Source organism: Tasmannia lanceolata, unplaced genomic scaffold (genome assembly GCF_043159265.1).
Source record: "Tasmannia lanceolata isolate RefF3 unplaced genomic scaffold, GAP_Taslan_0.1 ptg000023l, whole genome shotgun sequence".
Lineage (NCBI taxonomy): Eukaryota > Viridiplantae > Streptophyta > Magnoliopsida > Canellales > Winteraceae > Tasmannia > Tasmannia lanceolata.
The window spans coordinates 9,498,419-9,525,769 of record NW_027518700.1 but is presented as its reverse complement, the minus strand read 5'-3'; the positions used below and the strand labels follow the sequence as shown (position 1 = coordinate 9,525,769).

At 38.7% G+C, this 27,351-nt stretch overlaps 1 protein-coding gene across 2 annotated transcripts; it reads right to left on the bottom strand.

Moving 5' to 3' along the window:
* Window positions 1-223: 223 nt before the first annotated feature.
* On the bottom strand, window positions 224-25,440 carry LOC143856509 (protein OSB2, chloroplastic-like). 2 transcript variants are annotated; one of them, XR_013238247.1, is made up of 8 exons: window positions 24,906-25,440; window positions 23,974-24,112; window positions 13,665-13,761; window positions 6,978-7,081; window positions 6,737-6,893; window positions 933-1,000; window positions 623-824; window positions 224-511 (listed from the first exon to the last, which is right to left on the bottom strand). XR_013238247.1 is itself a non-coding variant. In XM_077366749.1 (7 exons), exons 1-7 carry the CDS (start codon window positions 25,268-25,270, stop codon window positions 693-695), a joined length of 1,062 nt encoding a protein of 353 aa, XP_077222864.1. In that variant the 5' UTR covers window positions 25,271-25,440; the 3' UTR covers window positions 224-692. The 2 variants fall into 2 exon arrangements, 1 of the variants encoding a protein (XP_077222864.1); XM_077366749.1 differs by having other exon boundaries at window positions 224-824.
* Between the last annotated feature and the right edge of the window lie 1,911 nt (window positions 25,441-27,351).

Below are 27,351 nucleotides of genomic sequence, written 5' to 3'. Positions count from 1 at the left end.
ATGGAGATTTTTTTTTATTTTTTTATTTTTTGTTGGAAATGCTTATTTACATTAGGGCTCAACAAATGAACGGTTTGGATCTTAAAAAAGGTGGGCCCCAATGAATTTTCTAATAAATAAGTGTTATGTGAGGCTTGTAAGTAGGTGCATGTTTTTTTTAAAATAAAGTGAGGCCCATGTTGTTCAAACATCTAAATAATCAGTTGTTGAGGGCCAACGTAAATAGGCAATACCAATAAAATCATCTCCATAGAATAATCAACCTACTTGCGGATGCAAATTCTAGTATTATCCGAGGGCTAGGATCATCCCACAGTCAGATTGCATGTTTACAACTCTTTATAACAACTATTTTTATACCAATCATTCATAAGTTCTATTAACCATTAATGCAGATTTCCCCTGCTCTGAAGCCTTACAGAAGCGTCTCATTTCTGTTAAGACTTGTTTGTGCACCACTCTGTAACTTGTAAACTATTGGGAAGTAACAATGACCCCCCATGAACAATGCCTGTAAAACATGCAGATGTGAAAATGATGCACCAGCAGTTTTACTTAGAGCTTTTCACTTTATCCCATCTTCACAAATCAAATGGAAGGAAATGTAAACTGAGGAACTAACCTGAATAAGAATTAAAAGATGAGTTGAAGACCTCTCAGGAAAATAGGGTCTCCCCCTTCTCAACAGCCCCCTATTGTTTAGATTTTACTGGAGGCAATTTAGGCAGTACCCAAGCTGGTGTAGTATTACAATCGATCCACAATGCCGTGTTGGTCTCTTTGTTTTTAAAATCGGGGGACTTGGGATTGAACGAGCCACATTCCTACGAAAAACAGAGGCAAGCAAGAACCAACTAAGAGGGAACATCATAATCTGAAGAGTAAAATGGGAGTTACATCATAAAGCAATTAATTTGTTACTACAAATGTACCTTCCCGGGTCGATTGTCCCACCATTTACTTGGGTTTTCCACCAAGTCCTTCCACAGTTCCTCGGATTCTAGGCAGAGTAATAAATTGTTAAAAAGAGAAAGAAACATCTTGATGCTATGTATGAATGTGAAAATTACTAATATGGGCTTCAGGAAGAAAAGATGGGAAAGATGAGTATTCCCTGTAAAAGTAGGTTTGCGATTGGAAGTTTATGCTATGTTATCTACAGGTATTCAGTATAATTCTTGAGCAGCTCTAGTGCATCCTTTCGATCTGGTTAAGCTCAAAACAGGTTTTTTTTTTTTTTGAATGGTCTTAAAACAGATTCTTAATTCACCAAGTGGGTATTCCTACAGTGATACTTCATTCTAGTTGTGTTGTCCACTCTAGTGCATCCTCTCATAAGCATAAGAATACATGCAAACTGAAAACACGTTAGACTGCTCATAGCATGCACCCCATTGCACTAAAAGATTTAATAGACATCAAGAATTAACAAGACACACTGATAGAGATATTGTTTCAAATTCCAATCAATTAGTCTCACTGCTGCTCCATATTAGAAATAATAGAGGAAATCAAATCACAAAGGAATAGGAGGCCTGAGGAGAGGTAAGCCAAAGAATGGCATATGTAGTGCAGAAGCACAATTACTTTTTTTAGAACTATAATAAATTTTATTAAAAGAGGAAAAACGAAGCATTGACAGAGGCGGCCAAGATAAAATAAGAAAAAACACAAAGCGACATAAACGAAGAAAAGGAAAACAAAAAAATCGAGGGAGAAAATCGAAAATAGCCATAGACTCCCTACTAGCCTACTAGCCTCTGCTCTATCCAACCGATCTGCATCACTATTAGCCGATCTTCTAACGTGGCGATAGGAAATGTCATGGTTCTCAGCTCGATCCATGATTTCTTCAATAATGTGCAAGAATCTCCATGGAGGAGGGTGACTGCCATCCAACCATCTAATGACGTTGATGGAATCACCTTCCACTATAAGGCAATCTAACGCTTCACTTTCCATCAACCTGAAGCCTTGAAGAACCGCTCACACTTCCGCCTAATTTCAATGTGTAATTCCTATTGGGCCCGAATAGGCCCATAAGGTAGCACCTGATTCATCCCTTAAAAGACAACATACCCCATCCAAACCAGGGTTGGCGAGGCTGGTTCTGTCGAAGTTAAGCTTCACCTTCCCTCGGGAGGGAGGGGACCATCCAGAGGTATGAGACTACCATCTCCCGTCTCTCTCTCTCTCTCTCTCTCTCTCTCTCTCTCTCTCTCTCTCTCTCTCTCTCTCTCTCTCTCTCTCTCTCTCTCTCTCTCTCTCTCCCCACAAAGATGGTAAAGGAAGTGGATCTGAAACATGGGATAATTTTTACCCACGATATAGTTAGCGAGATCACCTTAGATAATAGAAAAAAGGGGACTTTTACATGCACCTTTTCCAAAACACCAATATGGCCATAAACCTGCCCTTTCTCCTTCAAAGGAGAGAAGAGCCAACTTTTAAGTAAATCTGCCTTGTCGACGGAAATACCCATGACAATCCAAACCTCATCAATATACAGCTCCAAATGGATCTCGTTAAGCTGCACTGACTGAAGATATGAGATGGCGAAAGGGCCCAGAGGTCTAATATAATCATTTTGCGCCTCCGAAGACTGTCCACCATGAGAATCTTTTCTTGGAAAGCCGTCCATGCGAATGCACAAACCCTTGAAGGAGCCTGGATGCTCCACACCCTAGCTACATTAGAGACACTAAGACAAGGAACAATATGATTATAAAATGACTTGACGCTAAACACCCCAGAAGAACACCATATCCAAACTCTTTTGTCCCTCCCACTTCTTCTGATGTAGCAAGCATCCAAAACATCTAGCAATCGAGCAACCATATCTAACTTCGGTCAAAGAAATTCCGTCTGAACAGTTTGGTCCAAATCACCCACCCCTTCACCAGTACAAAGCAGTCCTTCACAAATGCCTCCTTTGAGACCACGGCAAATAGGTCAGGTAACTATCTCATGACACCACCAATCTTTCCAAAATTTGACCATGTCTCCTTTATAAACTCCAAACTTGATCCCTGCCTTGAACATGATTAATTGATTCTGAATATTCCCCCAAAGAGTCACTCCAGCCTGGGTGTATCTGTCATCTAAATACCAACTACCTGGAAGAGCACCGTATTTACTTTCAATCACTTTTACCCATAAATGATCCCTCTCACGGCCAAATCTCCATAACCATTTACCAAGCAGAGCCACATTTACTCCTTTCAACCTTCTAATGCCTGAGCCCGTTGCTTTTATCGGCTTGCGAACTTCTTTCTATCTTACTAATGACATCTTTCGTTTTTCATCTGAGCCAACCCCATAAAAACCTCCTCTGAATTTGCTCGATCTGATTAGTCGCACTACATGGGCATTTGCATACAGACAGATTGAAATAGGTATGTTGGCCAAAACTGCTTTTATTAAAGTAATTCTTCCAACTAAAGAAATCATGTTTTGATTCCACGTATCCAGTCTTTTCTCCACTCTCAACTATTGTATCCAACAACAACTTCCTAGGTCTTCGCTTGCATAAAGGAAGCCCTAAATATGAGGCTGGGAGATGGTCAAGCACCCAAGAAGATTTGCCAATCAGCTATTCTCCTCATCTAGCGCATTGATGCAATAATCTTGGATCTATGAAAATTTGACCTTTGACCCGTTACCATCTCGTAGCATTGGAGAATCGCCTTCAATTTAAGGACTTTTTTCCTCTTTCGGCTTGCAGAACATAAGAGTATCAATCCACAAATTGAAGGTGAGCAACTATTACTTCCTACTCCCAAATCTTAAATCCCTCAATAAGCCCATGTTTTCGACCTTTATCTGTCATTCTACAGAGTCTCGGCTATGATCAGAATGATGAAGGGGGATAAAGGGTCCCCTTGTCTAAGGCCTCCTGAAGATTTAATAAAGTCTTTAGGTGATCCATTAATAAGAAAGGAAAACCATGCAGCTGATTCACAACTCGTAATCCATGTTTTCCACCTTTCGCCAAACCCCATACGGCCACTAAGATACTCCAGACAAGCCCATTCAACCCTATCATATGCCTTTTCCATATCAAGTTTGCATACAATACCTTTCCTCCCCTTCTAAAGATCCACCCACTTCATTGGCAATGAGGACATTATCAAGGATTTGCCGATCATGAATGAAGGCCGACTGGTTGGATGAAATAATCTTGGGCAGCACCTTTTTATCCTATCCACTACGACTTTCGACAAGATTTTATATACGCTCCCAACAAGTCTAATTGAGCAGAAATCTGAAATCTTCACAGCTCCTTTTACTTTTGGGATAAGTGCTATAAAAGTGGCTCCTGGACTCCGATTAAGATGTAACCCCTCATAAAATTGCTTGAAAAACTCCTTCATCACATCCTTAACACAATCCCAACAACGCTGAAAAAAGGCCATGCAGAAACAGTCAGGGCCTGGGGCTCGTCCCTACTCAAGGCAAAAAGGATGACTCTGATCTCCTCTTCCGTAAAAGGCTTCTCTAAGAACTATCTATCCTGATCCAATAGAGAATCAAATTCTACGCCATCAGGAGTAAGACGGCTTCCTCCTTCCGATGAGTACATATTTTTGTAAAAGCCCAAGATTTCCCCAGTAATCTCCAACTAATCCTCAGAGATTTCATTTCCCACCTGCAAAGCCGAGATCATGTTTCCTCTTCTTCTAGAACTGACTATATTCCATGAAAATAAGCGGTGTTTTTATTGCCTTCCCTTAACCACCTTGATCTCAACCTCTGTCTCTAATAAATTTCCTCTTGAAGGAGAATCCTATTGTATTCATGTTTGGCCCTCCCCAATTCCTCTACATTCTCTACGAAGATTCACCCTTATTCCTCAGCCCGATTTGCTTCCTATATCCGATCCAACAAAAGAGCCTTTCTGCCTTCCTTGTCTCATTGAACCTTTCTACTCTAATCTTTTACCTTACCCTTCACATGGTGCAATTTCCTTGACATTATCACATCAAGCAGACCCATTACTGATAATTCCTTCACATCAGCCAGACCCATTACTGATAATTCCTTCAACCATACCCCCAACTTATCCTTCAACTTAGGATCGTCTAATCATACCAATTCAAACCGGAATGGGATTGGACCCCATGACTGCAATCTGGGATCCAAGATAATAGGGCAATGGTCCGAGACTGCCAGCCTGGGAGGGGCAAAGCTTTCTGGAATATCTCCGGATAGGCAGACAGCCACTAAGGGCATATTACGAATCGATCAATCTTACTCCTATTAGAATTCCTGGCCCATGAAAATTGGGCTCCACTCAACGGCAAATCCACCAGTTCATGAGAATGAAATCAGAAAAGGCCGACATGCTAGGAGTAATCATGCTACTTCCAGCTCTCTCCTCCACAAATCTAGTGACGTTGAAATCTCCACCTATGCACCAAGGATATGCCCACTTTTCCTTAACTACTTCAAGTTCTTCCCAAAGGATCCTTCTATCCGCCACTTGGTTCAGGCCATACACCCCAGTGAAGGCCCACCATGAGTTGTCACCCTTTTGCAGAACCACAGATATTGAGAATCTACCTCTATAAACCTCCACCAGATCATAATTCGCTCCCTCCCACCAAATTAGAATACCATCAGATAAACCCACCAAATCCAAAGTCACAACTCACAATTCCCAAGTCCCAACTACTACGGCCCCCAATGCTTCTGATCACTATTCTACTCAGGCAATCTTTTTTTGTTTCCTGAATACATATCAGATCAGGTTTATGATTTTTCATGAGCTGTTTAACTTCTAGCATCTTCTCTTGAGAGCCCATTCCATTAATATTCCATGACAGCAGCCATTTCTAATCAAATTTGACATGAGCCCCATAGAGAATGGTTTTCTCCAACCCTTCCTCTGCCTCTTCCCCTAGGTTTTGATGATGATGAGCCTGAATAATTGACGGTTGATCAAAGTCGGCCTAACTCTCTTTTTGTCTTTTGAAAAGTCTCTAACCTGCAGACATCAGTTACACTGAGCACCACAACCTCTCTCTGGATCATAATTCAAAGCCCACTTTCTAAGTCCGGGAGGGTCATACCGAACACCCTGCTCATTTCTCCCACGTATCTCACAAACACCTCGTGTAATTCTAAATCAGGATTCTGCCAAGAGATCGGTCGAACTTGTCCCATTTCAGACTCCACTACCACCAAACTGTTATCTTCCTCTGCTACAGGATTCGCTGCCATATTTTGTTTCGTTTCTTTCTTCCAGGTTTCCCTTTGGTACCCAGAAGCACAATTGCCAAGAGTCTTGAGTGTGCCAATGAATGCAAATATGTGGGGAACATAAGTTTTACACAACCATAGACAAACAAATACATGCAAACCAACAAACATAGGGACTTTTTAAATTTTATAAGTCCACCTTCATAGTGACATTTGCACGTCAGGAGAGAAGAAAAGAGATGAATGACATACGGGGAAGAAAATAGAATGATTTTTTAAATAGCGTAATGAATCCAAATAGCATATCCCAGGATGAAGAAGATCAATTGAATTAGAGAGAAAAAAGTGTAAATCATGCTCAGTGTCATCTGTTCTGTTTGTGACATTTGCACATCAGGAGAGAAGAAAAGAGATGAATGACATAACGGGAAGAAAATAGAATGATTTTTTAAATAGCGTAATGAATCCAAATAGCACATTCCATGATGAAGAAGATCGATTTAATTACAGAGAAAAAAGTGTAAATCATGCTCACTGTCATCCTTTCTGTTTATCGCTGATGCATGCTCCTTGCGAATTTTCACGTCAAATTCAAGTCCTTTAAATTCTGAAACGAACCATTGTGGTGCACGGTCAATCCATACTGCCTCTTTAGTTTCCTTATGTTTAAAATCTGGGTGCCTTGGATTTACCTGGATAACAGAATAAGACAAACTATAAATTGTACAGATATGAAGTCAAACGGAAAAACATCAATTAATGAGAGAATGGATCACCAATCCATTGAGCTTATCCATCCTGTAATCCCACCACTGCTTTGGATTGTCTACAAGATCTCTCCAACAGCTCTGTGCAGATTCCCCAGCTTTCATCATATTTTCTGCAAACCATTGTACACTAGTGTCAGCAACATAAAAAGTGTAAAAGACTTGCCCCAAATTTTATATTGTCACATTAAATTCAGTAAGAACATGATAAAATAAAATAAAAGGAAAAATTGGCTATAGGAATTCTGTAGCCAGGCAAGCAAATATTTTCCATATGAACTCATAGTTTAACTCTCAGGGATAATATAGCATCCATGATTAATTCTGATAACATTAATACGTAAGTAAACATACTAGTTTCCGTCATTTATGCGTACAAATCGTCATACTAGCCTTTGCCCTGAAAATCTCAAGGCAATCATCCCTTCTATAGTAGGAAGGTCCACTGAAGCCCATAAAAAAAAAGGTCCACAGATCCTCACACAAAGATCAACTGGGATAAAGGTTACCAAGGAGAGATTGCAGCTCCTTTCCAAGTGAATTTGAAAGTGATGCTGTCCATGGGCCCACACAACCCCACAGTCCACAAAGAAGACATGGAAGGGAAAAGGGAAAAACAGGGCTGCATATACTGAGGAATAAGATCTCTTTCGGTTTATCAATATTCAAGAATATTGGTGGTGGTTGCAAGAAATAGGGATGGCGTTCGGGTCAATTTAAAAAATGAGCAAGAAATTCATGAAATTGCGCTTTTAATATTTTTTTTATAAACATTGTGGGTTTACAATTTTACCAAGTGAAAAATGTCCAAGCATGAGAAAATCTTTTTTTTTTTTGGGGTAAAGGTGACTTTATTGATTATGAACCATACATACAATAGGATGGAGGGGACAAGGTGTGTCCCCCCCCCCTTCCCCCACACACACCCACACCCACACCCACATCCCACTGTATAGCATACATATCAGTAACTTTAAGAAATGCAAGAGTACTCTAAACCCCAGCAAGGAGGGCCTGGGAAGCCGTAGAATAAATCTCTTCCGTGCATCGGAAGTCCACTCTGGCCTTAGCAAGCCCATCAGCTAGTGGATCTGAAAATATGTGAAAATCTTGCAATTCTGGATCTTCTTTAATTAGAAGGCTATAAAGCCAAATACGGTATTTAAGGTGAGTTTCCAAAAAGTGTAAGTAGTTTTTAGTCGAGATTTTAGAAAGTGACTTTTGTATAAGTTAGGAATTTTGCGAAGAAGTTTCGACCTTATTTGTTACTAATTCTGAATTTCTGATTAGGAAATATAAGTTTAGTCAAATTAGATTCTGACAGATCAAGAGTTGTGATTGTTAACTTACCAACTTCTCCAAAAGCTTAAGCTATTGGAGAAAGGCGTTATTTATCTTTTATACTTTAACACTCCCCCGCACGTGTGGCCCACTTGGCAAACACGTGGCACATGTGGTCCCACTTTGGGCCGACCATCGCATGTGGATTTTTGCTATCCGGGAAGTTTGAACTTGAGACCTTTGGCTCTGATACCATGTTAACTAACCAACTTTCTCCAAAAGCTTAAGCTATTGGAGAAAGGCTTATTTATCTTTTATACTTTAACAGTGATCTGTGATTAATGATAAGTTCATGTTAGTGTTTAAATCATTTATATACTGTTATACGCTGGAAAATTACAGATTTTCATGTAATGATTTTTTACTACTTAATGACATTAGAGCTAATGTATCACACTTTCTCCTTTCTTTTTTATCTTAGCTTCATCTTGATCTAGCCCCAAAAATCTGCTGCACCAATATGTTTTACCCAGAGAAGAGAGGGGGGGGGTTGGTTGACTAAAATACCCTCAAATGATTTTTTTTTCTAACACTCCCTCTCAAGCTGAAAAATTCCTTAACATTTTCAGGTTGCCAATCAGTTTATGATGTTGATCTATGTTGAGTACCTCGGTGAATAGATCAGCAAGCTGGTCTTGATTGGGCACACATACAGAAAGAACCCCACAATTCTCCACCCCTCTCGAGCGAATTGGCAATTGATCTCAAACCCCAACCATACCACTGTTCCCCAGAACCTCATTTTCGACTTTAAAACTAATTTCACAGTTCATATGATGCTTGAGCTTGTTCCCTTCCTCCTTATCCCCAAAAAAATCCCTTTGAAGTCTCTTTATCTGCTTGGCCACCTCCTTATGAATCTTAAATAGACATGAAATTGGTGGATGAAAATTAGATAAAAAGGCCTTGATTAACATTATCCTTCTGTCAAAAGAAAGATACATATTCTTCCCCCACAAGAGCTTCCTCTGCATTCTCTCCACAATAGGGCATCCATAAAGCATACGCTCGAATACCAATCCCAATAAGAAAGCTAAGTACAAAATTGGCAATGCAACCCCCAACCTATGTGACAAATATCGTTCTCGGGAATTTCTCGGCAAGGGAAGATCTTAGGATATATTAAATTTTTTTATTTTTCGGGTATATATCAGGAAAAAACAATAAAATAAAAATATATCATATCGGGATTTTGTTGTTTTATCAAAATATCGTGATAAAATCATTATATTCTGAAAATATTGGAGATATTTGTGACATAGCCCCCAACCCCCATCCTCTTACAACCAAAAGCCTCTACAAGAAATGAAACCCTTCCCTTAGCATTTTTTTTTTTTTTTTGGATGGTCCCTTCCCATAGGAATATTAAAACTCACCATCTCAATACCACCTCAATATAATTTTCACACTCACAATGCACTCTTCAAAATACCCGCCAAAAGATCAAAGTGTCCACAAACAATAGTTGGGAAATTGTAAGGGATGAATCGCCCCCATTCATCCTCAATCCTTAAACCATACTCCTCTCCTCTGCATTACTAATCATCGAGCTAAGCGGCTCACCCACAATAGTAAGGAGGGAAAGCGATAAAGAATCTTCCTGCCCCACCACCTCTCCCCAAATCCCATATTCTTCTAAGCAAATACTCCACAAACCCCAGTCAACATGAAAGTAAGCCTTCTCCATATCAATTTTGTAAATCAACCCCAATCTTCACTCCCACTTCCAAGATTTTAAATACTCATTAGCAATCAGAATGGTGTACAATATTTGAGAAGCCTCCACAAAAGCTCCCCCCCCCCCCCCCCAAAAAAAAATAATAATAATAATAATAATAAAAAAAAATAATGTTACCATTCGAAAAAAAAAATTAAATAAAAATAATAAAATAATGTTCCTCGTTCAAATCACAAGGGTCTTAATCCATGTATAGGTGCCCACCAAACTAACCAATCTGAAATCCTTAATCTCCTTTGCCAATGCAATCCTCCTCTACATCATTCTTGTTAATTATTAAGTAATATAATCATAATAAAAACCTCATTTAAAGGAATGAGCCATGTGTGGATAATGCAAACTATCTATATACTAAGGGAAACGATGACATGAACACTCACGTGACATTCATGACATTTATCATCGTTTATGATTAATTGATTACTGAAAACCGCAATGGGACCAAGAGTAATAAGATAACATAGCTAGGGATATAATCTAGCAACATTTTTGAACTAAGTAATAGCTAGATAGACAATGGATGGATTAGTTGAGAGCGGCTAGAGGTCTAGAACAGCCCATTAAAACCCCATAAAATCAAATATTCTTTTCTCCCCCTACGCCTCCTTGCTGGCTTCTACTTGGATATTTTGTAGCTTAAGCCTTCATAAAATTGCTTTGTTTTTTTAGTGTACCAAAAACCCATAAAATCAAATATCCTTTTCTCCCCCTACCCCTCCTTGCTGACTTCTACTAGGATATTTTGTACCTTAAGCCTTCATAAATTTGCTTTGTTTTTTATTGAACAAATGAAATTTTATTAAAAATAAAAAATAAAGCACAACAACCCGAAGCCTTCATAAAATTGCTTTGTTTTTTATTGAACAAGTGAAATTTTATTAAAAATAAAAAATAAAGCACAACAACCGAAAGGCAGTCGAGACTCGAGACATACAAATGCCAAAAGAAACAATAACGCTACAAGTCATACATCTCCTCCCAGATCAACAATTCTGACCATGATAGACCAATTTTTTCTAACCTTCAAAAGATTGTTGTATCACGAGATAGGACAGGAGATCAAGTTCCCAATTGACAACAAATGGCATTATAAGAATAAGTCTAGATAAGAAATGTCGTCAATTAAAATTCCATGAAAATATCCAAGGAGATTGTTAGAACGGCCAAAATAATAAATCAACAAAAAAGGAAGAACAAAAGAACAATTAGTAGCTCAAAAGAAACAGAAGTTACAAAGTAGAAACATTACTGTGATATTGACTCTAAGTAACAAACTTTAATACATATAAGTCTTGCCACTTTTGTAGACTTTAAAATACGCCATTCCTGACAAGTTCTAATATACAAGTCAAACTCAAATGTCTCAATTCCCACATATTCCTAGATGCACTAAGTGTGATTCAAGCATGAGTCCTCCCAACAGATGCTTTGTAATTTTCTGATTATTAGTCAAAGTTAATTAAAGAGCTTCTCTTCAGAAAGAAATGCATCCCAAGAAGAATTCATGGACCACAAACACACACACACACACAGATATATATATATATATATATATATAGAGAGAGAGAGAGAGAGAGAAAATTGTAGCTACACGTACGGGTAGCTAACTTAGCTACTCCGTCGGCTTAAAATACAGTGGGGCCCACATTGTTTCAGTGATGAAAACCATTCATTTGATGGGCCCCCACATAGATAGGGTGTGCCCAAAAAATCAGCTCCATAGGATCATCCCAACCCTACGATTTGTGGAGGCAAAAATGGACGTGTAAAAACCTTCACAAATCTGTCCATTTTTGCCTCCACAGTTTGAAGGGTTGGGATGATCCAATGGAGCTGATTCTTTGGGCACACCCTATCAATGTGAGGGCCTATCAAATGAATGGTTTGGATCACCCAAACAATGTGGGCCCGCTGTATTTTAAGCCGATGGAGTAGCTAAGTTAGCTACCCGTACGTGTAGCTACACTTTTCTCATATATATATATTGGTCTGGATTGTATAAAAACAACAGAATAGTATAGTAATCAAACATATTATAATGTTTGCTCATCATAAAACATGAAGGTCCCACATAAGTCAAGCACTTCCCCTCCAGTTCAATTCAAAAGATCTATAATACATAACATCCAATCAGTTAGGCCTCCAAGAAGATAATTCTATAAAAATAAAGAACTATATGTCTCATCCATCAACAGATGTCCTTAATCTGTTAATGTAACACATAACTATAAGACACAAGAGGTTACCCAAAGAACTAGTCAAAGGGTGTGTGGAGTGTGGACCACTAGGGGGCTCCATATAAGGTAGTAAGCAACAACAATTGTGATGCTTTCATAAGGTAGATGGAATAAGAAACAATGCTGGCTCAAGAACCAGTAACAGGTACGCCTCTTACTCCAGCACCTTGAATAAATAAATTACATCCAAAATTGGTATGGCTTTAGATGCATATCAGAAATCTTTCCAGCTAGGATGCAAAATCTATCATTTGAAGGAGAATCATTTAACAGAACGACCTTCACTCTCTAGGGCATTGCCGCAGGGCTACATTAGACAGAAGTGAAGAAATGCCACGAAGTTCGCAAGGGAATGAATGAGTTGCAACAACTTCACTTCAAAGGCATGAAAGAAAAAACAAAAAAGCCGTAAATAGAACCAACTTCCAAAACACTAAAAAGGGTGACAGAAAAAATAAATACAAGACCATGAGAAAAAGGTTGAGCTTACATGGATGAAGTTGGCAACCAATTCCCCATTTGAAAGAGATCAAAAATATTTTTTTTTATCTTGAAAGGCATCAAACGAAATTTTATTCAAGAAAAACCATCACAAGACAAACAATTACTCATGACTGTAAAAAAAATTATCTTGAAAGGTAGCAAACAGAACTTTATTCAACAAAAACCATCACAAGAGATACAATGACTAGTGAAGGTAAACAAATTTTATCTTGAAAGGTAACAAATGAAATTTTATTCAACAAAAACCATTACAAGACATACAATGACTCATGACTGAAAACAAATGAAGAAGGGGCTGTGCAGAGCTGCAAATATATTGCACACATAAAAGAACAATAAATCAATAATGAATACAAAAAAACAACTACTCAGTAGAAAAGGTGGCCAAGATGGTTAAATTTAGAAAGTTCAACTAGGTGCTTGTTAACAATCAATGACCCACTCTTACTCTGATATTGATGTCCATCTGCTTCTTTTACATCCATGTCACACCACTACATGGCAAAACTTAAGTCCAGAAAAAAGTAAGTAAAGAAGCATGGTTGTATTTAATTATGCTTAAAATTGCCTTAAAACTCACTGACATTTGCAATGTGTATTAACTCGAGGACGAAAACAACTACAAGTAACAAGAAATAACACAAATTTAAGCATCCAAAATATGATTTCCAAAGCTAGAATGGTAAAGTGCAAAAGCAATAGAACAGTTAAAATGGAATGTACCTATGCGAAAGAAATGCATCACCAATGTTTGTGGAAACACTTTACTTTCGCAGACAAATACAGTATCAGCAATAAGACATGTTTTCAAATGCCTACTCATTCCTAAAGTGATAAGAGACATATGGTACTGACAGCAAAAGATTTGGCATTTACCTGAAGAATTAGAAACCGGCTTGTTATGTCCATTAGGTACTTGCAATTCCATGTCTGAACTACTTTTCTTGACAAAATTCATGCTATGCACAATAACCTAAGATTCTCACAAGACATAACATAAATGTCAAATTCATACAAAAATGACATACACACATAATATATATATATATATAGAGAGAGAGAGAGAGAGTATAGACACACACACACACACACACACACACACACACACACACACACATATACATACATACATAGACATAGATAAGGTTTAGATATAGATAATTATGAATTAGATATGATTTAGATATAGATATGTATGAATGCAAATAACTTTCATAATAGAAAAGTATAACATTTGATATTTCATTGACATAGCTGAAGTAAAGGAATAAAGCAGAGAAAATTGTCAAATCTCATCAACGATGCATTTAAAATCAAAGATGTCATTGGAAAGAAACTAGATAAGCATTCGATGTAAAGCATATTGTGCTAACAAGGCTTGGCATCAACTATGGCAATTAAAGGGAAAACTAGAAATGATTGCAGTGGTGGGAATCTTCTGACCTAGGTGTCACTCTAGTTCCCACTTCAATAACCTACCTCACTTCAACCATGAGCTAGTGCCTACCACTACCAAGACGCCACCAAGTCCACCTTTAGACAAACAATATTGGGCACTATGACTGTATGAGGTGAAATTTCAACAATCAGTCCACCTTTCGACATACAATCTAGTGGCAGTATGACTAAGAGGTGAAGTTACATTTGACAAGTATTAGTCATTTCAATATTTCGTAATTCATTTCCATCTTTATCTTTTACAATTTGAAGGAGAGATATAGGAGGATCAAAAGGGAAATGCAAGGATAAGTTCACATTAACATCATTCCTTGATAACCAATCTAAATCTGAACTTGCTTCCCTCCAAAGACATTCAACTCTCTTATTGCCCAATGTATGCAAACAATTTCACAGGGCCTAGATCAAAGACAATGCCAACGACTCAGAACTCATTAAAAGGGGAAAGAAAAGCTCCAAATCTGGGTCGCCCCATGGCAATGAATAAACAAGTGATTGGGGTTCTTTGGGGGAAGCTATAATGCACACGATCTCGAGACTCACAAATATGTCTCTTCGCTAGCTGCTTCTCAGTGAAAATTTTACCATGAAGCACACTGCAAGAAAGGTGTGGCTCTGGGGATGCTAGGGACTTCCAAGCATTGGGAAACCTTGGATCAGGGGAAGGACAATTAGCCAGTGCATAAAAGTACTTAACAGAGAAAATCCCATTTTGCTCAGGAGTTCGGACCAACTCATCATCATGGTCCTCAAGACAGAAATACTAATTGAAATCATCATGAAGAGAAGCAAATCTGTCAGAGATCATAGGGGATCCACATGCAGTTGAGTTGTAATAATCTTCTTATCCCAATTCTTCCAGTATAGTCCATAATTAAGGACTTAAGTTGAGGGCACAAGAAAAAAGATTAGGTAATGAGTATTGATTGATGTTGAGGCCCTGGTAATAATCTTCTTATCCACAACCCTACCAAGGATTCAATGGTGTTAATTGTTAAAGAAAAAAAGTTAAATAATGCCTTTCTCCAACAACTTAAGCTTTTGGAGAAGTTGGTAAGTTAACATGGTATCAGAGCCAAAGGTCTCGAGTTCAAACCTCCCAGATAGCAAAAATCCACATGCGATGGTCGGCCCAAAGTGGGACCACATGTGCCACATGTTTGCCAAGTGGGCCACACGCACGGGGGAGTGTTAAAGTATAAAAGATAAATAATGCCTTTCTCCAACAGCTTAAGCTTTTGGAGAAGTTGGTAAGTTAACAAATGGAATATACTACTTATGGGGCTCCGAGACTCTAGTGAAGACCAATCTGACCTTTCACTCAACAAGTAGTCCCAAAGCATGTCTTGACGTGGGACCCATGAGGACAACTCACACAATATTGGTGCAAAGCAAATAATGAAGTAGGTGGTGCGGAGCATTTCTACCATTTATACTGGTTTGTCTTTGGTCAAACGGTCATGAATGACTTACGATTCCACCTTGACTTACAATTCCACCTTGAGCTGCTGCACCACCTTGGGCCAACATGGAGGAAATCTTCTCTATTTTAGTTAGCTTTTAGTTTCTAATTTGAGTTTAGAGTCTTTAGGATACAAGCTAGGAAAGTTATTTGTTTCTAAAAGTTTGTTTCTATTTTGGGACTACTGCTTTTTTGTTGTTTGATTTAATATAGTTTCCATTTTGAGACTATTTTACAGAAGGGTGCCATTATCAATAGGGTTCTATTATCATTAGGGGGTCAATATCAAATATGGGCTTATCACTTGATAGCATAATACCGATCGGGTGTCATTATCATTATTGAAACCAAACCTTTTGACACTTGTGACATAAGCTACCATCATTTTATTTTATTTTTTGAAATTGACATATGTCATTGATATTAGAATAACATTGGGACCAGTAGTCCCATCCTGTGTTACAAAATATCAACAAGTGCTGGATCGGGCATACCCGGGACCAGGAGAAAGTAAAACAAGCAAAACAAAGCAAACTACATCAACATTTCTTCTCTTTTCCTTCATCCTGCCATTGGCAAAATATGATTTGAGGCTCCAAGTGCATCTCTCTATATCATCAGTCCAGCTAAACCCCATTAGTCCTATTAGCACCGATATTAACCTATGCTGCATAGATTCTTTGCCCCCCTATGCCAAATCCGAATCGACACGTCTCCACATGCAAATCAGACATGGATTCACGTGGGGCACACCCTGATTCTTGTCGTAGCCGTGTGTCAACCCATACTTTTTTAATAAAAACCCTAGTACCTCGACCCTCGAACAACTTCCCCCTTCCTCCTTCGACTCTCTTAATACAAAACTCGCAACAACCCTCCCCCCTCAAAATTTTCATGAATATACACACACACATGCGTATACATACATACATACATACATACATACATATATATATATATATACATATTAAAAAATTTCACTATGAAAATTTTATTTTATTTAAAACTTAGCGAATCTGAATCCTACATTTGGGGGCTTGCCGAATCCAAGACCTCGAATCTGTGTCGGATCCCGACACACGAATCCGAATCCATGCAACATAGAAATTAACAAACACTCGGTGTTCAAACCTTTGATAAAATCGCCACACCTCGAAGAGATAGAATAGCAAAGCAGGAAGATGCAGACAAAAATCCAGTCTAAGCGAAAGACATAATCTCTCAAGCCAAAACTGGTTGAAATTGTTGCCTATCTGAATATAGACAAATTATAGTATCCTTGCTACGTAACAGTGGCAGCTTTACCCTAGATGATCACAAAATGTTATAAACAGTCTCCCAAAAACTTCCCCAATCTTATACTTCTAACAGCTTCCAGATACACCCTAAAAAGTTGTCTTCTCAGCCTTCTGAGGACAAGAAAAACCTCTATGGAAGGATTACACCCTAAGAGAATGACCCTAAAGTCTATCAAGCCCAGCGGAATCAACTTCCCAGCAGATGTTCACGGCTTCCATTTAGCTCAAAGCCTCAAGTGGCCATATAACGAAGCATAGTGAAGTCTTTCAACGAAATTTCCGCTAACTTGCAACTTTCATAACACTAAGATCCATCTTCCCCCTTCCTTTTTTTTTCTATTTTTTTAGAGATTGACTACGCTATGAAATTTCTAAACATCTTCTGCAAAAACTAGAAAATTTAGCTAACCATCTACATGGGGCCGGAAGGCACTTCCTTTAGGGTTTACGACTCTTGGCCCCCAAAACATCATCCTGCTTCCCTGATTCCTATTCAGTACAGATCTCCCTTTTTTCCTTCAAATCTCTTATCGCTATTGACAGAAACTTTTTTTTTTTTTTGTAGCTTCAAGGTCATCATCAAAACCTATCCCAAAAACATCTCCTACAGCCAGCATCTCTTCAAACCAAGGTTGCCAAGGCAGGAATCGAAAGCGGGATTCGATTCGGGATTCGAAAGCAGAATCGAAGGCTCCTGGGATGGTTGGAAGCGGAAATCGTGGGTTTGCCAGAGAGTCGACGGGGATTCGTCGGGGAATCGTCGGGGATTCGCCGGGGAATCGCTGAGAGTCGTGGGGAGTTGGGATTCGCTGGGGATTCGCAGGGAATCGCCTGGGAATCGGGGTTCCTATAAAGTGGGAATCGGGGTTTTCATAAATTGGGAATCGGGGTTCCCCAGAATCGGGGATTCGAATCGAATCACGGTTCGGATTCGCGATTCGGGGATTCGAGAATCCCCAACTCCATGTACGAATCCTGCTTCTCTGCTTCAAACTCCTCAGAAGGAAAGACATCATTTTCTGCTTCCCCCGACCTTTCCCCAATCATTTTGCCCTTCCTATATCTCCATCCACCATTCTCATCCGTTCCCGAATCTCCATACTGAGTTCCCTGTCAAACATGTCTCGAGAATCTTGAGATTCCTCTAAAGAGACCCCTACCTGTTTTTTTTACCTCTATATTTCTGTTGCTTTCTCCTCCTCCATCGCTGACGACGAGCCATTCTCTCCGCTTCTAAAGCTTCCTGAAAAAAGGAAGCTTATAGATCCGGACATATAAATCTTTCGGTTCCGTTGACCCAAAGATTTTTTTGAGTTCCTCCTTATTTTCCTTAGCATCCTTTTTGAATTGCTTACACTGCTTCTTCCAAATCCCCAAAAAGATTTCTCTCGGAGTGGGGCATTCCTCCGAGGCCAACTTCTATTCATACTCCAGCTCCTTAAGAAGTTTAAGATCTTCTACATCAAAGGAGGTGGCCTTCCTCTTCCTGATCATGGGACCGACTGCATCCGACATTTTAGGGGAAAGAGGTTTGTCAAAATCCTTCAAGAGAAGTTTAACTTTGGAGGCTAAGAATTTCTTACTGGTTTCTTGTTTTTTTAGGCAACCCAAAAGCCTCCTTTTAAAGAGGGAAAGACCTCCCCTAGTGGCTAATAAATGAGGTTCGATACGCGCACCTCTGCTAGATTGACCGACTCTTTCGACCCGGTTTAAGTTACTTCTCCTAGGGTTGTTGACACGAATCCCACTAACCTGACATTCGTGATTTTTCAGAACTCTTGACCATACTTTGTTTTTTTTTTTTGTTAATATTAAAAAAACGATTTTTTAGTTTAACCGCCTTTTCTTCAGCCACCGACTGCAGATTGAGACTATGAGTGAAATCTTTTCGGATAGCTTTTTCCAAAATGGTACATGCTTCCCTTTCAATGAAGATTTCTTTCTTTATAATTTTTCTGACGCCTCTTCCATTCCCAAGATAGAAGATAATTCAAAAACTGATACAGGCCCATCCAACGGCTCCCTAGCAATGGAAATGACAGATTTACCTTCAAGAATTTCTGGGAGAGGTCCTTCCACGGAGAAGTCTTTCTCCGGCGACTTTACATCGGCGGCATTGAATTTAGGGTCCTTATGGGAAGAGGAAAACTCATGGGCCGAGGAGTCCCCAACCGCCGACAAATCCCTTAAGGGAGTTAACTCCTCAGCTACTAACTTTACTCCCAATGGGTAGATAATGGAATCTACTATAAGATTTCTGAGTGATGGTAGGCATTTCCACATTGATGTAAAAACTTTGGCAGCTGCAAATTCCAGACAATGATCATGTACCAAACATCTGAGTTTCCAAGCCTTGTTTGAAATGATGACCTAAGGTCTCCACAGTGGAAAGTGACCAGGCACGAAGTGGTATATCATAAAATCTAAGTCTCGCCGTTCTCGCACCAATATTAAGAGCAGGAAACCATGGTTGAAGGGAGACAAGGTATCCTCCCAACTCATCACCACCTCACCTTAGGATAGACGTGGCTTGAGCTTGCGACTCAAAGCAGAATAGCACCATTGAAGGACTGATACAAAACGGCTTATTAAGAAAGGAAAGAGCCCAATGTCTTTTAGCCTAGCTCCAAACCTCTTCCAACAGGGAATTATTTCTTAAAGTGCCCACCAAGCAGCTTTTGAGGGTCCTCTTCCTATCAGATATTAGATTTATTGGGATAGTAATCAATGGAGCTCCATCCTTCATTTTAGATGGAAGAACTTCCATGGGAGTTACCTTAGGAACCCAAGATTTTGCTGCCTCAATTTTATTTTATTTTTGGTCCAGAGCATTTTCTGCAGACACTACGAGAACCAAAATTTTTATAATTGCATTTCAAACACATCCAATCACTTCCACTTTGGTTTGTATTTCTTCTTCCACAAGATTTCCCAGTTCTGAACTCAAATCATCTCACCATCGTGTCCATATCCTCATAGCTTCCCAAGGAACGGGGGAGGGATCTTGGGGGGGGGGGGGGGGGGGGGCAAATGATCCCACGCAGCTCCCCCCTTGACTCAGCATGATCAACGATCTACGAAAACAACTGTTGAACGCTCCTACAGAATGGAATACTTCCTGAGCTGAGTAAATTTCGATGGTTCTAGTATGGGTAACCCAAGTCCAGCAGGCAGCAGGTATAGGAGGAGTTCTTAGAAATTCAAAGGGGGGAGTATGTGGGTGTTTTCAGGGCCCATTGGGATCGAGGATGCTAGTGAAGTGGAGGTTCGAGCTGTGCACCAAGGGATAAAAAGCTTGCAAGGGAGGACCTAAATAGGGCTTTGGTAGAGGGTGATTCTCTTAATACCATTCATGGCTTAGGGGTTCTCTTGTACCCCCTTGGAGATTCGCCCACTTCTTCGACGAGATTTAGGATAAAATAGAAGGCTCGACCATCATTTTCTTGCTTGTTCAGCTAATGGCGTTACAGCTCGCCTGGTTAGGGAAGGAGTAGAGAAGCAATGCTTGGTGTTGTTTGATTTCCTGCCCCTGTGATATTTGTCTCTCTCTGTATTTTCTGTTTTTTTTTTGCATTCGTATTTATGTTTTCCTATACTTTTGGGGATGACTCCCTTAGTCATCTTTTTGGAATGAAATTTGCCACCATTCAAAAAGAAGAAGAAGTCATTAGACACTGGTTTTGTTCCTATTGGTAAGCTTTAGTAAGTTTGGTTTTAATGTCTAGAGTGTGAGAAGTCCTAGGTCTAGGATGGTTTGAAAATGTCTTTGGACATGTGGCAAGTTCCTATTGGAACTTCCATATGTTCCTCAATATTTGCAACCTACAAACACACTATCAACCCTCTTAACCCTTTCCCCCAATCGTACTTCTCATTAAAACCTATGATTTAGCCGACACACTGAATTTATTGCTGACACACGTGTCGACATGAATTGACACTCCTTTCGACCCTTCTAAACATACTACCAGCAGGGTCAAACTTAATGTGGGTTTGTTGACATGCTTTAGTATTGTGTCAAGTGTGAAATATTGTTTTAATATTGAAAATTGTGTTTTCCTACTTGTTTAGAATTAACTCTTGTTTAACTAACCCACCTCCCCCTCCCCTAAACCTAAAACCCTAAACAAACTCTTCTTCCAATATTATATTCATTGTATCCTAATGGTCTCTCATTCTCATTGCAAATTGGAGTCTCATTATCCCATGTTTGTTTTAGACTAATAGTTGCTTACCCTTAAGATTTATTAGCTTGTTAAATGAATATCATTTATCTTGTTAAAAATTATTAGTATCCAATAATTTTATATATACATAAGTCTACCGGTATGTCTCCGCTTCTAGATTTTTTTTGGTTTCCATGTAGGGCACCTCGTATCCGTGTCAACACTCGACACGCAGTTCCGTGTACACAGATCATAGATTAAAACCATTACCAGGACTGCCCAAGCAAGAAACAATCAAAATCCTATTTCACTCTTAACCCACAACCAGAAGGCCCACGATCCACCTTCCCCTTACTTAAGCCTCTCTCACAACTTGAATCCCAACACTCTTCCCAATGGGAATCTTTCAGGTTCATAAGCCAACCTGAACCCACATCTATGAATGCTTCTCAGCTGAAACATAATTTTTCCCATCATAAACAACCACGAACAAACCATTCATTACTCCACCTGTAACCAACATAAAAATGCGTCATCCATAGTTGTGAACTGTCCATACCATTGTAGCATTGTTGCAGGAAACGTCACAGCAAGGTGGGAAACACGTTTCCACGGAAATGTGTTTCCGAGACGAAAACGAAACGCATGTTAAAAATAGGGGAAACGTTTCTGAAATGTTCCAGAAACATGCGGGAAGCATTATTAAAATCTTCAGGAAAAATGTTTCTAAAACGCGGAAATACGTTTCCTTCCACTGGTAGAAAAGACAGATTAAAAGTAGATTTTCAAACAAAAAAAAGCCAGAAAAGTATGAAGAAAAAATAAAAAAGGAGACGAATCTTACCTTGAACTAATAGCTCGCTAGATCAAAAAAAAAAAAAAATTAATAGCTGGATTTCACAAGGAGGATTTACACCGTAACATTGGTGTATGCACTTAGTTGTATATATCTTTTTTTCTGTTGAATGGTGCACTTAGTTGTATATATCATAGATTCATAGTAGTGGTGTATAGATGTTAATTAATTGGATTAATTAATTTGGATGAAAGAGGAAATTTGGAATTTCTATTTTGAGAATTAGGAGGGAGAGATAAAAGAGAAATGAAGTTTTTTTACAAAAGTTTACTTTGGAAGTAATTTAATAAAAGGAATTAAAAAGGGGAAATTTGAAAATATAATAGAGGATTTAAGGGAGAAAACGTCCAAGTTTCCTTAGACGTCCATCTCTCCCAAAATCCTATATAAGTGAAGGGAGAGAGAGAGAGAGAGAGAGTAGGTTGGACATTTTTCACCATCTCTCCTTCCTACTTACAGATTTCTCCATCTCTCTCCGGCTTTCCATAATTCCTTATTCCTTTAAAAGAAAAGTTCTTCTATCTTCCATGTATGTGTAATTAGGGCGTGTTCGGCAACCATCATAAAAATGGTTTCTGCCAATTTTGTAGGTGCAGGAATGAGAAAAAATAGGAAAATCCCAAAAATATTGTTCAGCAACTAATGCCCGGAGAGTCCATTTCACCTTTTTCTTAGGCTTAACAATGAGATTTCGCGGATCGACTCCAAGTTGCTTCCGCAGATTCTCATCAATCCGTTTCTACGCCATTTTTTCTATGAGAATGAGAAGTTGGAGCAGCAAGGGAAGGATTAGAGGTTTTTTTTCCTCCCACCTTGAGGGTTTCAATGTACCGTCTCCCTTTGTATTTTATATTTGTTTTCTTTTATTTGTGTATTGCCCATATTGGTCGCTGGGATTTTTTCCCTTGTTTTTCTACTAATAAAATTCATGATCATTAAAAATACGATACTGATAACTTCAAACGAGAGAAAACAATGCATTACTCAAGAACAGATCGGTACTATCATCCTTTTCTCTCACCATGTTCTCCATACTATCCAAACAAAAATACCATGTTAAAAACCCAAAGTGTATTCAATTCCCATCCGTCAAGATGCATAAAATAAGTTCCAATAAAAATTTAGGAGCAAGAGAAAGTTGGCATGCAAAATCTCCATCATATTGTTTTATATGATTATTCAAATTTCCAACCATTTTGAAACCCAAATGGAGGTCTAAGACTCTAAATCTCGATAATACTCCTAATCAGTGCTCTAAGGATCATGTATAGGATATATTAAATTCTTACATGAATGTAGAAACTTTGGAGTAAGTTTCAGTCAGTAAAGCCAAATCCTGAGCCAAGACAAACTTGAGAGTTGAGACCTTTTGGAATCCATGTCAGGTTAATTTCAACCAATGTTACTAGAAACATGGGTCACTCCGGTATGTTGTTCTCGAATGGTAACAAAGTAAGTCACCTCCTTGGTACATGGTACAATAGTGCCTATTCGAGTCGCCATTTCGGTATGTGGTGCATTAGGAAAGCATTGCTTGGGTTGCTCTGTTACATATTACTAAGTATCTTGGGTTGCTCCATTATATATTACTAAGTATGTGTAATTATAGATCTCTACTTTTTTCTTTAAGATTGCTATAGAATAGTGGATTTTGCGGACTATAGTTCTTTTATTTCTTCCCATGTCCCAACTCCTAACCCTAAAAGGCCTAGAATATGATTAAAATTAGGCATTGATTAACATATTTTCGGAATGCCATTTTTTGGCAATTATGAAGGAAAATGATCTGCAAGTGGGATCGTGCGATCTGGGTCTCGGAACATGAGGGTTTGTTGTTTTCTAGTAACCCTGACTTCAACTGCGATGCTCCATGTATGCAACATTAACATAAAATCATAGCATGTGAAAGTGATAGGAATCCCATTTAAACTTCAATAAATCATACCTGCAGACCAGTTTGCCCCTCTGATATAGTGGAGGGCAGTGGATCTCCACTTAGTTGTCCAGTTACATAAATAAGATCGTTTTCCTTCAGATGGCACACAGCAATTTGAGCCAAATCACCTTCAAAAATTATTGGAATCCTGAATTATATATAAAAAAAAGAGTGAGGCTCAGCCCGAAAAAGAAGAGAGATTCTACAATCAAATATCGGGTTTTGCTCACTAATGCCCATATGGAGCATTGAAAACATCAATTTACACATTTTTGGATTAAAAAAAAAGTCTCAAAACATGTGTCAATTGATGTTTCCAAGAGGATTTAAATGCTACTGAATGAGTCCACAGAAAAAACCTAAAGTATACGACGGAAAGCAATTCACGAATTAGAATTTGGTTCAGCTAAGGGCACTCGTTAAGGTGCATTGGAAAAGAAATTTTACACATGATATCATAAAAAAAATCTCAAAACATAAGTAAGATGATTGTAAACTTTCTTTTCCAATGCACCTTAACGAGTTCCCTTAGGCCCTGTCTGGATTGCAGGAATTTTATGGAAAAGTTTGGAAAAGAAAAAAACAATCTAAAACTTCCTACCTTTTTTAATGGTGAAATTTCCTACTTTTTTACACACCAAAAAATATAAACCTCAACCTATCCTATACAAAATTTACTTAGTGATCTTCAATTTATGATAATATCCCTCTAAATTAACCATAATCATACCATTTTTCTCTAAATTGTGAATAGTAAAAAAATTCCCCAAGAAAAAAGTTCCATTACAAATGTTTTTCTTGCAATCCAAACAGGCCCTTAGGGCACTTGTTAGCAAAAACCCATTAGAATTAGGGCTAGAATTAGCAAAACCCATTAGAGTTAGGGCACTTGTTAGCAAAAACCCATTAAAATTTGGGCTAGAATGGGTGAAATTACAAACCATAGTTGCGGAAAATCTGCGGATTTCGCCTGAACGACGACACCCGAGGCCAAATACTTGCCATCAGGAGAGACCTCAAATTGGAGGGAGGATTGAAGGGATCCGATAAGGTGAACCGAATTGGAGACCTTAGTCTGCCATGGGATTTCACTGGGCCTTGGCCAATTCAAGGGTTCCTTTGTAGGGTTTTGTGTGGCCTTGGAAAATGAGAATGGTTCGGAGCTTGGTGATGTGGGTTTGGATTTTCGGGTGGATTTGGAGGTTGTGGTGGAGTAAGGGGAGGATTGGAGAAGGATGAGACATTTCTTGGTAGAAGAGGAGGAATGGGAAGATAGGATTGCTGTTAATCTTCGAGAAATATTCATAGATATCTGAAGTTGGGTTTGATTTGTTATTTGGATAGACAAAAATGAGAAGAACAAATAGAGATTATGAACAGAACCAAGAGCAAACAACAGATTTACATACGAGAGAGAGAGAGAGAGAGAGAGCTAAAACCCTAGTAAGGTCTCTGTTCAAGATGAAAGTAGGGCTGCAACTCGGGTCGGGCGTGTCGGGTTTTGAAGAACCCAACCCTACCCGAGAAATATCTCGGGTCGGGTCGGGTCGGGTTTTTCCTAGAAAACCCACTGTTCCCAAACCCGGCCCTACCCATGATAAATCTCAGGTCGGGTCAAGGTTTTTTTTTACGTTGACGCAATTTTTTAAGAAAAACTCTTGTTTGTCAAGCAACTCAACTCATAGAAGTAGAAAAACTCAAGCATGGCAAACTCTTTAGGGCATTAACTAATAACTAGTCCAAAGAGAATAAATTGATGCATTACCAAATGAAAATGAATATACTCATATGAGATAAAGAACAAACTATTTAGTGCATTAACTATTTACTTGAAACCCTAGAGCTAAAGGGGGGAAACGAACAAGATGAAAAGAGTCCATGTGATTGCGTGCGTGCGTGAGTTTTCACTTTTAAAGTAACAAAGTTTTAGAAAAAAAAATACATACTATAACTTAAGTAACTATGGTCGGGTTGGGTCGGGCCCCTTCAAACCCGGCTCGACCCGAGATTCATGCAGGCTTTTGCATTGTAGACCCGGCTCGACCCAAAACCCGAGAAACATGAACCCGACCCAAGTTGCAGCCCTAGATGAAAGCATGTTTCAAGGAAGAAATGGGATTAAATTTGTTGAGTTTTTATAGGATGTCATGACTACCATAAAAAATGGAAATGATATATTCACCCCCTTTTCTTCTCTGGCCCGCCCACTTTTATTAGTGTAAAAGATGAGGTTGCAACTTGGATCTTGTTTTATAGAGATTAATAACTTATAGAGGTTGGGCTTTGTAGCTCATTGGTTAAGGCTTTCTATGTCAACCTTGAGGTTGTAGGTTCGACTCCAACTGTAGCTCAATGGTTGAGGCTCTGTTTCTCAGCCTTGAGGTCACATGCATCTTGGGTTGGGTCGGGTTTCCAATTGAAAAACCCAACCCAATCTTGGAACTAGGGGTGCAACTCAGGTTGATTTTTTGGAATTCGGGTAGAGCTTTTACCTTAAAATCAGGTCGGGTTCGGGTTGATTCCAATTCATTTTTTAGCAAAAGCTCGACCTGACCCGACCCAAGTTGCCCATATTTGGAACAGGTTGGGTTTAAAGGGCAAAAAAAAACCAAAAAACGAAACCCGACCCGACTTTAATAGGCATGCTATGATTTTCTTAAATAATGTATCTCTTAAATAACACGCCCTTACTTTAAAGTATATTGAAATAATTGTTTTCGCTAACGTGATTAAGTTTGTGATGTGAGAAAGTACTTGCTAAATTTATGCACTTGACAACTTACATTTAGGGTCCGTTTGGATACCCCTTGGATTTGGATTTGGATTTGGAGGTGAATTTGGATTTCCAAAATCCATGGATTTGAAATCAAGAAATTTAAAATTCACAAATTTAAAAATAATGTCGTTTGGATGACCACGTATAGATTTGGATTTCAAATCTAAATTAATTAATTTCTTGTTTGGATGCTCTTTGGATTTGAATTTGAAATCTAACAAAACCAAAAAGCCCTAAAATACTTGATATAGGGGCATTTAAACCATTTTCCATGATACAATGGTATTCTAGTCATTTTACCCTATATGGGGGTATTTTGATTATTTTTTATGTTATAAGAGTGTTTTAGTCATTTTCCATGACTCAGGGTATTTTGTCATTTTCACCTGGTATATGTGTATTCTGGTCATTTTGCATGACCCGGGGGTATTCTAGTCATTTTACCTAATATGGCGTATTTTTATCTCATGAGGGTATTTTTAGTCATTTTAGTCATTTTTCATGAGCCATAGGTCATTTTTACTTGATTTAGGGTATTTCGATAATTTTCCATGATCTTGGGGTATTTTAGTCATTTTACCCTATATGAGGTTATTTTGATCATTTTTATG

What these genes read in the sequence shown, in the direction of transcription:
- LOC143856509 (XM_077366749.1), bottom strand. Translation starts at nt 25,270, where the DNA reads ATGAATATTTCTCGAAGATTAACAGCAATCCTATCTTCCCATTCCTCC. An exon ending in GCAGATTTTCCGCAACTATG is followed by an intron (nt 24,113 to 24,905) that starts GTTTGTAATTTC and finishes TATATAATTCAG; the next exon opens with GATTCCAATAATTTTTGAAG. An exon ending in GATAAACAGAAAGGATGACA is followed by an intron (nt 1,001 to 6,736) that starts GTGAGCATGATT and finishes TACTCTGCCTAG; the next exon opens with AATCCGAGGAACTGTGGAAG.